Source organism: Aphelocoma coerulescens (genome assembly GCF_041296385.1).
Source record: "Aphelocoma coerulescens isolate FSJ_1873_10779 chromosome Z unlocalized genomic scaffold, UR_Acoe_1.0 ChrZ, whole genome shotgun sequence".
NCBI classification, from domain to species: domain Eukaryota; kingdom Metazoa; phylum Chordata; class Aves; order Passeriformes; family Corvidae; genus Aphelocoma; species Aphelocoma coerulescens.
The window spans coordinates 45,276,504-45,294,259 of NW_027184085.1; the positions used below are offsets into that span (position 1 = coordinate 45,276,504).

At 38.1% G+C, this 17,756-nt stretch overlaps 1 protein-coding gene across 3 annotated transcripts in view; it reads left to right on the forward strand.

The window, feature by feature from the left end:
* The window catches only part of PIGG (phosphatidylinositol glycan anchor biosynthesis class G (EMM blood group)), an 85,875-nt gene that overhangs the window by 10,928 nt on the left and 57,191 nt on the right, over nt 1-17,756 (forward strand). For 2 of the 3 annotated variants that reach the window (XM_069001451.1, XM_069001450.1), the window contains exons 6-8: nt 728-940; nt 9,975-10,192; nt 12,370-12,651. In XM_069001451.1, coding sequence (XP_068857552.1) covers nt 728-940; nt 9,975-10,192; nt 12,370-12,651 — 713 coding nt within the window. Of the gene's footprint in view, nt 1-727; nt 941-6,306; nt 7,441-9,974; nt 10,193-12,369; nt 12,652-17,756 lie in introns of those variants that run through there. The other variant, XM_069001453.1, reaches the window with a different exon arrangement.

Consider the following 17,756-nt stretch of genomic DNA (forward strand, 5'->3'; position numbering starts at 1 on the left):
AACACTGCTACCTAACTAGTTCAACACGAAAAGTGTGTAGATTTCTGTGGGACTGACAGCTAATCCTGATAACTGCAGTAAGTTAATGGAATCCTACACAGGACGCTGTAAAAATCACTGGGTTTGCCTGCATGTAGCCATGGATTTTGAGCCTCAGCATTCTTTATCTGATCTCTGATTCTGTTTGCCTAGCAACCTGATATTAATTAAATCTTGAGTTGTTGTCATTATATTGAGAAGCTTCTAGAATGCTGTCAGCATTATTTTAGATTCTAATTCTTTGTTCATACATTAAATTAGCCTACTGTAATGCTTTCTATTATTTCTAATGTAAAAGTTATGAAACTCTCTTAGGATGTAGGCTGCAACTTGATATTAAGGTGATCTTGTGGACCATCTGTTTCCTTACTTGTACTTGTTTAACATTTATGTTGTGTTTACAGTAGTTGTTAGCATTGAAGAGTCATGCTGGCTAAGAATTTAATAAATTTTGGATTTACAGCAGCAGAGGATAGCAGCTGAAAAAGATCAGTCAGCTCTCTGCAGACCACTTAAAACAGCTGATCTAACACCAATGAAATAATTTTGAAACTAATAAGGTACCAGCTGTCTCTGGAGAAATAGAATGGGCCTGTTACTGAAATTCTTCTTTTCCTCTCTCTTTTTCTTTCTTGTTTGGTTTTTTTTTTTTGTTTGTTTGTTTGTTGTTTTTTGTTGTTGACTCTAGGTCCTCTGGCCCAACCTGAACATGTGCAGCAAACAGATTTAGCTAGCACACTGGCAATAGGTCTTGGTCTACCAATTTCAAGAAACAGTGTTGGGAACCTCATATTGCCGGTTGTTGGAGGCAAGACAATGAGAGAACAGCTACGTTTTGTGCACTTGAATGGGTTCCAGCTTAGCAGATTGCTGCAACAGAATACACTTGCATATGAAAAAGGTAAATTAGCTAAAAAAAAAAAGTTACAGATATACTAAAAGGAGATTGTTTATAAAACAGTTTGGACTTTTAAATTCGATAGTATGGCATTGCACTGCAAATTAGCTATTCTTTTGAGAGCAGTATTCAGAGCAATTGTACCGAATTCAATCTTTACTGCAACCTACTTTGATACACTGCTTCTGAATACAGGTCTTTTTAATGACTAGTAATATTCCTAGTAGGCAAAAGAACAAAAGTAATGATGGAGTAAGATTAAAGTAAAACTGCCAGTGTAGTTAAATCTCACTGGTTTCATAACTGCTCTTTGTGAGGTGTCCTACATAGGGCACTGACTCTGAGCTATTTGGAGACTTAACACAATGGAGCGAATTTTCTAGTTTAAATAAAAAGGTGCTTCAAGTAAGGCTGGGAGATAATTTAGGGTAAGTTATCTTTTTACTTTTTATGTATGAATTTACTTGGAGTGAGAATCTAGAGAACTGCTTATTAAAAATGCATGTGTGTATGTGTGTGTATTTGGAGGAAAGAATAAAAAACAAGTAGAAAAAATACACCAAACCTAGCAAAATGTGATATTTCATTAGGAAACATGATACAAACTGCAGTATAAATAATGAAGTTAATATGATAATTTTGTGAAAAAAATTGAGTTGGGGTGAAGGAGAATATTTTACCATTGACATTAGAAGATGTTGTTGTCTTAAAATGACTGTGAAGCTTGTCAATTGATTTATAATCTGTTGAATTATTAAAATAACTAGATGAGAATGCAGAGTTGTTTTACAGCTAGGAATAATTAAAGTGGATAGCAACATAAATTTAAGCAAGATGATCGCTGTAGGTCAAGAATCAATTATCTTTCAACATCACTGCTTCTAATCATAATTAAACCTTGTCCAGGAATCTCAACAGAACAAATTCTGCTTGTTGCAGCAACATGCATATAGCAGGATCCATGTTCCATCTCTTCTGATATTTTTTTTCTGCACAGATTTCCTCACTTAACCCGGTTGTGTCAAGTGAGGAAACTTGCCCTGTTGGGTGTTGTAGGACTGTGTTGCTGAAAATGCCATCACAAAACTCCATCTGACAGTATTTCTGCAAACACTGATGAAACAGACTGAAGTTTCTGCCAGCTTCTGGTTTATATCTTCATTTTCATTTTATTTTTTGTCTGGGAGCAGCTTAATTTTTAACTTGTAGCTTCCATCTGAGAAATGAAAGTTAAAATTCTGAGGATAAAAAGGTGAGAATTTTTTATGTTGCTTGCTTGTGACTGCAAACTTAATAGAGGTGCTGCTTTACTGAGACGAGGTTGAGAGGTAAAGCATCCACACTAACTTTCTCTCCTTTTCTGAAAGTCTCAGTAACGTGGTGCAAGTCTTGGTCCAAGTCATGGTAGCTTTTTTTTCAGAGTCTTAATGTCAATTTCCCCTGTTTCTGTAGTACTACTGCAGCCCTAGGGTATATCACCGTGTCCTGCAGCCATAGGGAGGAGGAGGAGATATCCAACAGGCAGGAATTGTGCAGCAAGATTGATTTATTTAATTATTTTACAAACTCTTTCATAGACTTTTTCTTCATAGTCTAATTGGACAAAGGACCAGACACCCCTTGGGGGTGATTGGCTAAAATCCTAAAACATCCGTTGTCAAAATATTTTTCTACTATACCATAAACAAGACTTTTCAAGGCTGAAGGTGTTTGGTTGTTTACATTCCCTGCTACCTCTTCTGTGAGAGAGAAAAGTCTCTCACGGACTTAGAAAATAGCAAGAAAATCCTTGCTAGCAGCATTTTTGTATCTACACTGTAGACTTCTTGGAGGGGTCTTGTTTTTCTTGGAGTGCTCTAGATGTGCAAAACTATAGGTTAATGCTTTGGTCTGTGCATTAAGATTGGCAGGGAAACAGTATGTTCTGTTTGTTTAGGGTTGTTTGCTTGATGTGGATACTTCAGGTTTAGAAATACTAAAGAAAATGTCACTAACTCAGTGACTAATATATGTAACTTAAGAGCATGCATGAATGGCCATTTATTTTGCATGGTTTTTAAGTGAAGATAAATGCCATCCCACTACTCCACTACAGGCACATACACATCTGACAGGATTCCCCTAGAAAGGGGTTACCTTGCAGAGAAGTCATTATATTCAGTAATCTGATTCATGTTCAAGAAGGTTGCCCTCTTTTTAAAAAAGGTAGAAAGGAGGATCCTGGGAGCTGCTTAACCAGTCAGCCTCACCTCTGTGCTGGGTAACATCACAAAACAGATCTTCCTGGAAGATATATCAAAACACATGGAAGACAAAAAGGTTATTAGAGATGCCTGACACTACTTTGCCAAGGGCAAATTGTGCCTAATTTAGTGTCCTTCTGTGATGGAGTAAATCCATCAGTGGACAAAAGAAGATGTGTCATCTACTTAGACTTCTGTAAGGCCTTTGGTGAGGCTTCCCTCAACATTCCTGCTGCTGTTGTTAGAGTGATATGGTTTGACAAATGGACTCTAATGAATAAGAAATTGACTTCATGTCTGTAAAGTCAGTGGCTTAATGTCTAATTGGAAACCAGTAATGAGTGGTGATCTAGGGAAAGATGTCTCCATTAACAGTGCTGCAGATGAATGAGATAATCTTTAAAGCCACCTTCCAGCCTGAACAATTCTACAATTCTAAGATTGTGCATTGGGAATCTGAGGAGGGAAAATCGATCTTTATGTGAGAGAGTGGTGACAGGCATGGAGCTTTGCCTGTGAGTGGATGGTGAAATAGTTGAGAACTTCTGGGTTAGGATTGGTGCACAGACCAACAAGGGCAATATTGTTATGGGTGTCTAGTGCAGACAGTCTGGTTGTAAGGGATTCGTAGATTTTCAGACAACTAGAGGAAGTCCTGTGTTCACCATCCATGGTGCTCATCGGGTGCTTCAGCCATCCTGTTGCATTTCAGGCTAGATAACTGGTTGTGAGATGGACTGAAAAGTGGCTCAGCTGCTGGGTTCATGTGAATGTGATCAGCAGCACAAAGTTGACCTGAAGGCTACTCATTTGTCATCAATACAGGGCTTGACTTGGGACAGAACTATTTAACATCTTTCAGTGATCTGGGCGGTGGGACAAAGTGACCCGTCAGCAAGGGAAGGACACAATAGAAATCTTGGAGAAGTGCTTGATGCAGTAGGTGGGTCTGCTGCCTCTCAGATGCACCTTGACAGGCTGGAGGAACAGGGTGACAGGAAGCTTTTATGGTTCAGCAAAGGGAAATGGCAAATTCTGCACCTGGGAAGAAGTAATCCCAACATACCAGTGCAGATTGGATATTGACTGACTTGAAATAGCTTGGTGAAGAACCACCAAGGGGTGACTGAGACACCAAGTTGAGCATCAGGCAGCAGAGCACCGTCATAACAGAATGGCAGTAACATCCAAGGTGGCATTAGGAGGACAGTCATCAGCAGGTCAATCCTTCCTCTTGTATCAGCTGTGGTGAGCCGACATGAGGAGTCTTGGGTCTGGTTCTAGGCTTCTCAGTACCATAATTTAGTGGATATAATGTAGTGAGTGCAGTGCATGGCCATGAAGGTGATGAAGGGATTGGAACATCTGTCATACAAGGAGGGGCTGAGGGTGCAAGGACTGTTCAGCAGGGATCTTATCAATGTAGGTAATATGTGATGGGAGGGAATAAAAAAGAGGGAAGTGGGGTCTAATTGGTGGTCCCCACAAAAAATTTAGAGGAAACATTTTTAGGGGAGGTTTGTCAAACACTGGAATGAGTTGGCAAGAGAGGTTGTGGAGACTTCATACCTGGAAACGTTGAAGACCTGACTGGACACAGATCTGAGCAATCTTCTTTAGCTCACCCTGCTCAGAGCCTTTTGATCCTTATTTGTAGAACATTTGAACATTCATCAGTTGTGCTGACAGCTCTTGGGCTATATCATTCCTGAATTCCACAGACAAGGTCTGGTGCCAGGTTTTTTGAGGGAAAGAAACCCCAGAAGATAGTTGGAGTCACTTGGACATCACTCATATTTGCTGGTGTAGTTTCAAGCTTTTCAATGCAGATTCTCAACTAGTAACAACTAGTGGATCATAACATTTCAGTTGAATGCTAAGAGAAATGCCTATGACTGGAACTTCAGTTTAAAGTGAAAGATATACTTGAAGTTACTTGCAAAGATAGTATAAGCCTTTTTTAAAAAAAAAAAAAAAAAAAAATATATATATATATATATATATATATATATTTTCAGCTCCTGAGGTCAAAACCAGTAAGCTCTGCTGAAGGGGAAAACATGTCATTCCTGTCCAGTGTTGTAATTTACACACAGGGGTTAGAGCACCAGCTGTTGGGACCATGAGGATGATGACTGAGTCAGTCATAGGAGGAAAAGATTCACCCATTGTGAGCTATAGCATAACATACACATTCATTTTTGGTGCAATATTAGTTTCCTTCTTAACACAGTGAGATGAAGTCAGATGTCAGTTGAGTTGAATTGCAATCGGATGGGAAGGCAGCATGACCTCTACAAGCTGTTTCATAAAGAAGCCATAGAGTTCCCTGGATTCAGCTGCTCCAATGTTAAGAACAAACCATAAGCGTACACAAAAATTGGTTTTCATCTACAAATGTCTGTTAATGAAGTGCAGAATGAAGGCAGGTCAGTAATTTTTTCCCCCCAGTGTTTGTTTATACAAACATGCATTTTCAAACTAAGAGGTATACAACATTTAATGGGACTTGGGCTTTGCTCTGTTGAGGTACAAAACAATCCTCCCAGTTAAACCTATCTTCAAGTAAATTAAATTTTACATGAGAAACTAGAAGCTTGACTAAGGGCTTTATTATTTTAAACATATCTTTTTGAAACATGGTAATGAATTATAATGTGAGGCATGAAGTTTCGATAGATGTGGATACATGCAGCTAAAGAAAAAGTCTGAAAAACGAGGATAAAAATAGCTGACAAAAATTAAGAAGCTGAAAGAAGAAGTATCTAAAAACACACTTTGGGTTTTTGAGCAAATTCATACCTCAGTGTGAGATAGGCAGCTCTAGGTATCTAGCAATGCTTCCCTCAAGTTCTGAACTTCTGAACATTGAACAGTTGAATGTTCAGAATAGTTCAATAGTAGCTGAATGGTAAACTAGGACTGTTTGTTTGGAAGACGTTTTAAAGTGGAATGAAGAGTCATGCTTGAGAGCAAGTTGGGTGTTGTTATTAAAATGAGTGTAAGGTTATCAATTTGGGACTGATCTTGAATTTGTATTAGATTGAAATAATTTGACTTTTACTGGGACATTTATATATTGAAACTGGAGAAGTCACTTTTACATTATTCGTTGTTTTCTTATAGCTCTTTTTAAATGATTGCTGTCTGTGACTGTGGAACGAAGTGAAATTTTTGTCAAACAGATGATTGCAAAGCTTATCCATCTGCTTGTGATAAGGTGGTAGTGATGCTGAAGCACACATTGCTGATGTACTATTATGCGAGTAAAACATTGCCACTGCTTTGGGAAATGTGCATCTGAGGAAGCTTGCTTCGGATTTTGCTTCAATTTTGACTTTTCTTATGAGTATCCCATGTGGGAGTGACTTGCCAATATTACCTGCCTGTTACCAAAATGCTTCTCCAACAACTTAGTGTCCATAACTCTTCTTATTTTATACTTCCTGCATATAAATGTGCCACTGAACCAACGTTACTGGAGTTCTCAAATGAAATTTGGCAGCCGTGGTCCTTTATTCCTGTCTGCAAGGTCTTTAAATCATTCACTCATGAGGGTTTGACTAGAAGTCATCTTCCATAACATGGACACAATAGTTTTGGTGAGCAGTTAGCATGGCAAGAAGTAGATGAGAATGAAATAAAATTGCTAAAAAGAATGAAGAGGGAGACTAGTCAGAAGCATAAAAAGGAAGCAGAAGAGGAGCAGATGTGAAGGAAATTTATTTATGTTTCAAAATATAGCTTGAACTCATTTCAGTGTTCTGTATAATGAAAAAGTGTCATGTCAAATCTCAGTTTGATTAAAGCTCATTTTAGGTGATCCTTTATGGATGTCCTCAAACGTATGAATATTTAACTCTTATTTCAAATATACTGGAAGAGTCACTTTACAGGAAAGTTCAAAGAATTACAGGAAGGAAATTAAATCCTCTGTGTGCACTGGCAACTATCTTGATATACAGGTGCTTGCTGCTGGCTGTATTGTACTTTCTAGAGATCCCTGCAAGCCCCCTGCATAGCAGGATCAGCATGCCTAGAAGTCTTGGGAGACCAGACTGGACATTCTGAGTTAAACATTGCCTTTTAAAATTCTCACTTGGAATTCAGTCCACAGTAGATGACAAAGTGTCTTTTATGATAAGAGACTTAGAAATAGTAAGCACGATTCCTTCATGACTGTACAAGAATTGTGAATAGAAATACTTCATTCGTCTTCATTCACTTGAAATAAAATTTAAAACATTTCTGGATTTAATAATGTACTTTTGCTGAAAAGGCTTAACAAAAAATAAAGAAGTTTTTTCCAAGTAGAATATACTGTTCATCTATGAGGAGTGAAAAAGAACTGTAACTGAAATCTTTGTGACACCAGAGTTATTTCAGTCATTGTTGTAACCTTTCTTGTCTGAAACTTTACAGCAAATGTTTCACCCTACTTTCAGCTAAGAAGGGAAGAGCTGCAAGTTATATAAAGATTTCCAAACTGACCTTTTGTACTTAAGTTATCATTACCTTTCAAGTCAAATTGCAGGGAAATAGCAGGTACTATTAGTTTGAAGTGAAATTAAACATTTATTTTTTGAAGAAAAGGTAGATAAATGTGAATATTCATTCATAGCCTAATGTCCAGTGAGATGCAAGTTTCTGAAAGTTATGTTCTTGCTTTCCATGTGTTATCATGGAAAACTTAATTTGTGTTGTGACCGCATACTGTATTCAATGACCAATATTTGAAAAGCAGAACCACAGATTAGATAAAGTAGAAATGGATCACTGCAGGTTATCTAGTCCAGCCTCCCTGCTCAAGCAGGGTCCCCCACAGCACATTACTCAGGAATGTGTTCAGACAACTTTTGCATATTTCGAGAGAAGGGTTCTGCACCTTCTCCATGCAACCTGTTCCAGTGCTTGGCCACCCACAGAGTAAAGAAGTTCTTCCTCATGTTTGGGTAAAACTTCCTGTGTTCCACTTTCTGCCTATTGCCTCTTGTCAACAGGCAGACAGCTGCCTGTTGCTGGGCACCATTGGGAAGAGCCTGGCCCAATCCTCTTGACACCCTCCCTTCAGATACTGACAGACATTGATGAGATCCCCTCTCAGCCATCTCTTCTCGAGGCTGAGCAGGCACAGGTCCCTCAGCTTTTCCTCGTAAGAGAGATGCTTCAGTCCTCTAATCATCTTTGTTGCCCTCTGCTGGCCCTGCTCCAATGCATCACTAGATTATGATTTTTTGCCGTTTTTTTAATATACCTTTTATATATCCTCAGTGCTTTTAGCATGCATACTTGTAATTCCTTCAGTCCGATAACTTAGCATAGTCCTAATATTCCCTTAAACCAGGAGACCAAACATCCTGGAGGGCTCGTGGTTGGAGGCCAGAAAGTCCTATGCTATCCTGAGAAATCAAGGTCTTCTCTAGAACACATCCTGTAAACTAAAATAGGCCCATCCAGGGGGGAATTCCTTGGGATGAGGGGGTATCACACTATTCATTTAAGCTTCTCATTGGGGAGTCTTTGATAGATACGCTAATTTGCAAGGTCTATAAATTGTATATGCGATCTATCATGTGGGTGCATTTCGACGCATTCCACCATGGCAAAGTGGTACACCTTAAGGATCCTTATTAAATACCAAGGTAAAAACCCCTTTTTCCATTAACCGTGTCTGGCTCTTCATTTTAAGACCAGGGAAAGGCAACACCAGGAGCTCCATGTCTCTCTTGTACTGAGGAGCCCAGACCTGGACACAGCACTCCAGATGTACCTCACCAGGGCTGAGTAGAGGGTCATGATCAGCTCACTCAGCCTCCTGGCAATTCTATTCCTAATGTACCCCAGGATCCCATTGGCCTTCTTGGCCCCCAGGACAGACTGCTGGCTCATGGACAGCTTGTTGTCCACCAGGACCCCCAGGACTCCCCAGAGCTGCTTTCCAGCAGGTCAGCCCCAGCCTGTGCTGGTCCCTGGGGTTGTTCCTCCCCAGGTGCAGGACTCTGCACTTGCCTTTGTTGAATTTCAGATGGTTCTTGCTGTCCCATCCCTCCAGCCTGTCCAGTCCTTCTGAAGGGCTGCCCAGCCCTCTGGCATATTGGCCACTCCTCCCAGCTTTGTGTCATTGGGGAGCTTGCTGTGGAGGCCTCTGTTCCTTCATCCAAGTCATCAGTGAATAAATTAAACTACAGTGTACCCAGTGTTGACCTGTAGGGGACACTGCTACTAACAGTCCTCCAACTAGATAGATCTTACACTGTTTATTAAAACGCTCTGAGCTCTGCTGTTCATTAAGTTCTCAGTCCACCTCACCATCTGCTCATCCAGCCCGCACTACCAAGTGATGCAATACATGTATTGTCCCTGGTGTTTTCCCTAGACATCAGCTATTTGATAATTTCCCACTTAGCTTATACAATGTGTTCTGGATAATGAGTAGTTCCAGTGGAAAACATTGCTTCCTTTTTTTCCCCTCCCCCCACAGTATCTGAAGCATTTGAATTGCTTGTACTGGAAACCCTCTGTAAAAATGAATGGTTATTTTAATAAGTTCGTCAATTGTTAGAGGTCTTAGTTTATTAGATTAGAATTAATTGCTTTTATTCCAAGTAAGTGGTATTGCTGCCAGAAGATAGTATAATTTTGTACCTGTGAAAAAAGTTTCAACTGCCATAGCAATTATATATTTTTATACACTATACAAGCAAATATAAAAATACAATCACATCTCCGAGTAATCTTTCTCTGTTCATGGATCCTCTTGCTTCTTTTCTTTTCTTTTCTCCCCTTCTCTTCAGATCCTGGATATGAACATTTTAAGATAGCAGAAAAATCCCATGGTAATTGGATCAAACTGTATTTAGAGGGGAATAATTCAGAAATACTCTTAAATCTTGGCAAGAAGGTCCTGAAGCAATACTTGGAGGCCCTCAAGACTTTGAGTTCTTCATTAAGCAAACAAGTGACGCAATATGACATGTATTCGATGATGGTGGGGACTGTGATCATTATGGAGGTATGAAAATAGATCTTTCTGTGAAAAAGTTAAGTGCACAAAAGTAAAAGTATCTTGGTTTCGGATATATAATGTATACACTTACTGGTCTTTAAAATTACTGAGTATGGATTTTTAGGGTTGACTGACATTCTGCTTGGATGAGATTAATACTCTTTTAAAAGTAAAATTTGGCCTTTAAAATGATTCAAGAGTGCTTTTGATACGAATTACTTAAGTTTTAGTGTAGGTAGTTACAGTAGATATGCAGATGTGCTACAACTTAAATTACTCCCATATTAGTTAGCCTTCTATTTTTGAATAGCTTTATTGCATTAGGAAAAAAAAAAGGTCTGGCAAGTAAATTCCTAGCTGTTCCTCTTTATCTAGCATTGAGAATAGCTGCTTCAAACAGGCAATACCTTATATGGAAAACTTTCACCATTCCAGGAATTGTTCTTTGTACTGATAGATTTAGAGCCCTGAAATAAATGCTTGCTGTAGGGTCGCCTCTTCATATCTCCTGTAGTTACAATGATAAGAGGATCTCTCCAACTGGTGTTTTGGGCAAAACTCAAGTGCTGGAAGTAGTCTCTAAAGCTTGGAAATATTAATGCTTTGAGAACTTTCAGAAGGGATGCCATGATGCCTTGTCTGGACTCTGAAGTGCCAAAGTTTGTACTGACCTTTTAGATTACGGGATTGCCAACTTTTCTAACATTGTTCTCTAGGATGGAAGTACCTACCAGAAGCTTAACTAAGTCCTTGAATGTGTGTAGTTCTGTACAAGACTGCTATAGCTCTGTTCCTGTTCAGGGCTTAGAACTAATAACAAAGTGTGAGCAGCCAGCTGATATTTGAGTCTCCTTTGTCCTAGCAGGGCTCTGAGCCTTGTCTCCCATGCACTGGTCTCTGCATACAGAGTGCTTCTGAAATGGCTTTCTGGTAGACTGCTCAGTGGGGTTTGTCCCTCTGCTGATCACTTCACCGGAATGAGTTCCACGGTGCCCTTGGGGAGATGAGACAGTGGGTTCTGTTCCTGCTCCAGAGCTGAAAGATCTGAAAGCTGAAGCTTATCTTTTTTTATCTGAAAGCTTATCTTTCTTCAGTCCTTTGTTTTCAGAACCTATGTATTCAAGGTGTTTACAGTTACTTTAGACCTGAAGCACTGGATTTTTTTTTTTGTCTGGAATGCAGTTGTAGATGGTTATATATAGCCATCTACATATATAGCCTTGAAATAATTTCTAGAAAACAAATCTTAGGTGTTATACGCAATCCTCCTTCATTTAAGAAATGCAGCCACTAATCACAGAAATTTCTATTGAGAAATGTATGCTCAGCATCACTGCAAGACTCCAGCAAAATGGCTGGGGTTTTTTCTTTTCTCCAGTGCAATACTCAGGAAACTGCCTTGCTTTCTAAAATGTTTTGTCTTAATATCGATTTCCACCTTCACTCAATATAAGTGTACACGTGTCACTTCAAACTATGCTATGCTATAAATGCCAATTATCCTGTATTTTACATGAGGACAGTACCTCTGGGATATGAACTGATAACACTGCTTTTGCTCAAAAGACCTAAATTTAGTCTGGTAGATGTCTACAGTTTGAGCATTTTCCTGCGATGAGTGCTGTCTTAGTTTTAATTTTAAGTGCTGGGCTGAAATGTAAGACTTAAGCCAGTATGATACTCAAAACTGCATCTTTTCATAGTTAAATGAAATACAAAGTAGAATATAAAGAAGCGGCAGACTACTGCAAAGCATTTGACTTTTTTTGGTCTACTTTACTATGTCTCACTGTAGCGTGGGGAAAATTTTAGGCATAGGTCATTGCAAGTGACAGTGAAAGATTACAGGTTGACAGTGGTCTGATACAGTTGTTTTTATTTTCATTTGTTTTAATCTTGCCCTAGCACAAGCTGATGAGGTCCGTCTAGTCCTAGTTCCATCTCTGCAGCTTGCAAAGCATTTTAGCATGTGGCTGAGCTTTCCCATTTTTTTGTAAAGGTTTGTATACAAGTAGCAGAAAGTTTCATTGTATTGTTCATCTCTGTTGCAGCAGTTACATAAGAGAAGATTGGAGTTGTGCTTGGTCTATGTGAGACATGGATGACAACAGCATTTTTTGTGTGAATTCTTACTGTATGTTTTAGCTAACTCCAATTTATTAATCCTCTTGTTTTTTTTCTAGGTTCTGCTACTGCTTTTGCTCAGTGTTCCTAAAGCCCTGAGCAAGCGGGCAGAATTTGAAGTGCCCCTCTCCCCTCCACTATTCTCTCTGCTGTTTTACTTGATGTGTCTGCTGCTGTGTGCTGTTCATGTCATTGTATGCACATCAGCAGAAAGTTTGTGCTATTTCTGCAGTATGTCCTGGTTAACAGCAGTTGGAGTGATGATGCTGATTTCTACGCTCATGTGTGGTATTTTATCTGCTGTTGCAAAGATGTTTGAGAATTCCAGACCTCCACCAAAGGTAAGAGCATGCATTAATTAGGGTTAAATAGGTTTTGTTTTTCATGGTATACTGTCAGTTAAAATTTTGTTTTCTCTGGGTATGCTTAAAGAAATTCTTATTTGTAAAGTAATTAGAATAGTTTAAAATTGTAATTGAAATGGGCTGTTTTCACTGTGGCATGATGCCTACTGATGAAGATCTAAGAAGCGCTTATTTTGACATAATTGAAGAAATGTTTTAAATACTGTACAATATTTTTCAGTTGACTTTGTGAGATTGGAAACAGTTATGCTGTGTACAAATCCTATGCTGTTACACAGTTACATTTCACAATTGTAATTAAAGCAAGATGTATAGTACTTTACAGCAATATGCACAAAGGACAGTGATGATCTGTCCTTTCCCATATTCAACAGGCAGTAATGCTCTAAGAAGAATTTATTCTGCCAGTATACCTTTTCTATTGGTATTATTAGGGTTTGGGGGGTTCTTTTTGATAGTTTTGAAAATGCAACAGTGGGAGCTAATTTAATCTGTCTTTTCTACTTTTTAAGTTTAAGAAATAGAGTTTGTTAAAAACTTTGGCATTGTCAAAGCGTTCTCAGTGCAAGGAGTTACCTTCTGTAAGTTACTTGATGAGTTTTATTGTTGTGTTGAATAGAACACAGGTAATTCCAAGGAAATAGAATTTGCAATGTCTTTTCTTCCACTGTGAATGTTAGTGTGCCAAGAGCTGTCAGTCACACCATAAAATAAGCTTCTAGCTGTTTTTTCTACTGCTTGTTAGTCATATTTTTCAAAGGTCTCTGATGTTCAATAGCTTCACTGCTCATAGTTGGATGGTGCAGCCTCTGTGTAGTACAGTCCTTCATCAACCTGTGTTTCTTAGAATCATGCTTGGGGGTTTAGTACCTTTTTTTAAAATGTGTGACAAAAGTATGGCAAGTACATTGCTTTAATGATATGACGACATATTCCATCAGGATAAAAAGCAAACTTTCTGACTTGAAGAAACATTTAGAAACAGCTATATTTCTTACAGTTCAGAAAATTCAGTATTCCTAAGTAAAGATTAATTTTGCACTCTGTGCAGATATGTGCTGTAATTTCTGAGTGTAGATTTAAATCTAAATTCTTAAAAGTAAGGTTGCTAATATTTTTTATCCAGACGCTACCAGATTATAATTTTGTTTCTGTAATTTCTGATTCTTTTTCTTAGAAAAAGAAGATGAATACAGCCTTGAAATAATAATTAATGCCCCAGTGTATTCTGTAGAGATCTCACATGTACTTGGTGTGCAATGACAAACAAACACAACTAAGAAAGATAAACTTGTTTTTCATTGTGTTACCAGTTTTTCTAATTTTAGTAAACAGTAAAAATCTAGATATGTTGAGTTTTGTAGACCTGCATAAAATTTACATACATTCCACTTCAAAAGCATGGAGAGCAATGACAACAGATTTCTTCTCCAGGTGGATAGTCTCAAAGAATCACAGAATGTTAGAGTGGTCTGGATTGGAAGGGATCTGAAAGATTGTCCGGTTCCAAATCCCTTCCATGGGCAGGCACACCTTATACTGGACCAGGTTGCTCAGACCTCTGTGTAGCCTGACCTTGAACACTTCCAGGGATGGGGCATCCACAGCTTCTCTGGGCAACCTATTGTAGTGTCTCACCACACTGAGATATAATCTGCTTCAAGTTGATAATACACAAATGAGATTTTCAGCAATGTTTTCCAGATTTGTTTGTGTGTTTGTTTTTTCAGGGCTGGGGCAGATAGAAATAAAAAATACTGGATTCTCCATCCCAGGTTGGTCTGTGATCATATTCCTGCCTGAGATATATCTGAAAATGTGGGAAGCTTAAGTATGTCTTATGAAGTATAGGCAATAGTAATTCTGATTGAGGCAGACATGACTTTGTATTCAGACCTGTAGAAACACATTTTTGTCATCCTGACTTCACTCCTATTCCATAGGTGACTGAATTTCTGAATGTATGATTCATCAGTCAGGGAGGCTTTGCTGTCTCTGTTCAAGTTCCAAAGAAAGCTTGAAATATTTCGTAGGTTTAGTTACTATGTAACTTCATTCCAGACGTGTATAAATGCAGTGTCTTGGTTCTCATTAATATTTTTACCAGTCTCAGGGCTGTTGTAGAATCTTATGGTGGGGTTGTTTTGGGTCACTGTTTAGACAAATACGGAGTCTGGAGAAGGTGAAAGGAGCAGTGTATAAATCTGGTGCTACTCGTAATGCGAATGTGTTCCAAACATTCATCTCTGTCTTTCATCCCCTTTCCAGTAGAATGCCTAGATTTTGGGGGAGAAACAGATTGTTTTTATATGCTGTGTGTTGATCTCGAAGGGCCTTCTATGTGAGTTATGAGTATCACTTATGCTAAAATATCTCTGAATCCAAGTGTTTTGTGACCTGTACATCTCCACATTGTGAATCTGCATGTGGGGTTGACTTCTGAAAGAATTCTGAAGCCCTGGTCTTCTAATGGTGGGAGTAGAATCCTGAATCATGGTCTTTCTGGTTAAAAAAAAAAAGCCTAAAAAGCCTTTTCTAAGCTGAAGCTCTACGATAAAATGTAGGTATTTTAAAAGTAATTAAGATAAGCTCTCCTGTTAATGGCTTCAGAGCTTTCTTCCTTCAAATTGTTTCCGTTCACATCTAGAGATTTCTCTGAAGTGCTTCTCATTTGTAATGCTTTTTTTTCCCCACTGTGGCTGAATATAGAAACTGATTACCAAGTTCATGAATTTTCTGAAGACCAGTGCAGGCAGTGTTAGCATCTGCTTCCTGACTTATTTATAGATTCTGATTGCTATGTTTCTAGCAGCACCAGTCCCTTCTTTTAATGATACTTCAGGCTTTAAATAGTTCTGCAGCCCTTTATGAATTCCAGAAAATGTTAAAAATTTTAACTTCTTGTTCATAGTTTCAGTGTAATTGCTTGGTAGTTGATTTAAGTGTGTTATTTACTACTACTAGTTGTGGGTTTTTTCCCCCCCATTTCTGATAGAAATAAAAATGAACTTTTTTTTTGAAACTAGAACACAAAAGTTAAGGCTTATCAAGTAGAGGTCTTGAGAATTTTCATTATGCAGAATTTTAGTGGGTTTTTATTACATCTACAAAATGTCCTTCTTTCTGTTTATTTTAAAGCACCTGTTCATTTAACAGTATTTTTGGTTTTCCTCCTTTGTTTGATATTCTTGATGAGTTGAACAGTGTTACATTTTTATGCAATTGCACCTGAAATATTTTTGGCATTTTTTGACTTGGGGAGAAGAAAGCTGATTGGGTGGCGTCTTTACCAGATAGCTTTCAAAAATGATCCCAAACTGCTGTGAAAATGTAGGAGCAACTTTGGTCTGTAGTACTTTGTCATGGAAAAGTTACCATCATAGAGAATCAAGACTGGGTTCTGGGAGCTCAAGTATCAGAACGGAACGTATTGATAAGTGTTTAAATTGTGAGCATGAAAAACAGAATGTTTCTCACCTGAAATGTAGTTGCAGAATTTCTCAGGCATTGACTGTGGATGGTTAACCAAAAAAAAACCAACCTGATAACTGGAATAAGACTCAGAACATAGACTACAGGAGGTTTTATTTCAAAGTGAAGAAGTTTTGAAATTTAATGGTCAAAGGTGCATATATTCCATCATTTATGTACTGGCACTTCAGCAAGCTAGCAAGGTATGTTCAAAGATAGGGCAGAGAGGTCAGTTTCTGTATTGCTTGAATACTAGTGCTCATACACCAGTTGTTGAAGCTGCCTTGGTTTGGGAGATGATATGCTTACATCATTTGCAGCCTGGGATTTAAAAATTTCTAAACAAAAGATTCTGTATTAAGTTTGTTTGCCAAGATATCAAACAAGCTGAGAGTCATACGGGTTTTTTAGTATCTGGAGTGTCTGCTGAGTTTGTGAGGGTTGGACATGTTCAGCAGCTGGGAAAACAGAGCTGTGAATGTCAGAGTAAGACCTACGTTTCAATGCCTTTAAACCAAATCTAAAAACTAGGTACAATCTAAGTAATCTAAGGTCAGACTGTATATGACACCATACTCATGGCATTCCTAATAAGGCGCAGTTCATATATAAGAGATTAGACATAAATTTAGAAAACCTTGATGGAGGTATTTCCAGAATTTCTTAAGATTATCAAGTCTCAGGAGATTATAATAGCATCATAATTTTTAATTTTGCATAGTGATTTAACTCTGATCTGAAATATGGTTTATCAGTAAATGTCATTGAATTTTAATCCTTTGATGTGAATGTAAGAGTCATTTTTTTTCTCTTTTCACTGAAGTTGTGAGAGACAAGCAGGCAAGAAATACGGATTTCTGATCCTGGGACATTTCACATTAGTGCCATCATTTTAATGAGGTTTTTGTATGTTCCCCATTGATAATGCATCACTTCTTCAGTTTTCATATTAGTTGCTGACAGCAACCAGGTACAAGATACCAATCCTTCTATAGATTTTATGTTTTGTCTTACAAAGAAGACAAATTATATCACAGACTTGTTCATTCTTATTTATTTAGGATCTCAGATTCCTTTGTCTCTGCAAGCAGATGGTGCTTACATGCTCATTTATTTAGTTAGCCAAGATCTTTAAGGTCAGCATGATAGAATTATTGGAATTTAAACTTGCTGAAGATCAGTCATGTACTGTTCTTGTCTCAGCTTCGTGAATTTCATGCTCTTTGGTCTTTGCACAGACAACCTTGTCCTTTTGTTCCAAATACCAGCTTATGGTATTTACTTTTCAGAATAGCATACTAAACAAACCTGAGTGGTCTTTAGAACAGCAAAGAAATTTCAAATGCTAGTAAATTTAGATTGAAACTGGGCATTTTTTCAGATTATTAGTATTTTTTCCCCCATTATTGTTGTGTGTAACCTCATAGGGGCTTTTTTTGGTTGTGTGGGGTTTTGTTTGTGTGTTTGTTTGTTTGTGTTGTTGGTTTCTTTTAAGTGAAATGACTTTGGTGTAATATATTCTTTAACAACACAAGAAATGAAGGAGATGTGAATAGTTTATATTTGTAACTATAGCTCCTGCATTCTTTCACATATGTCTCATAAAATTT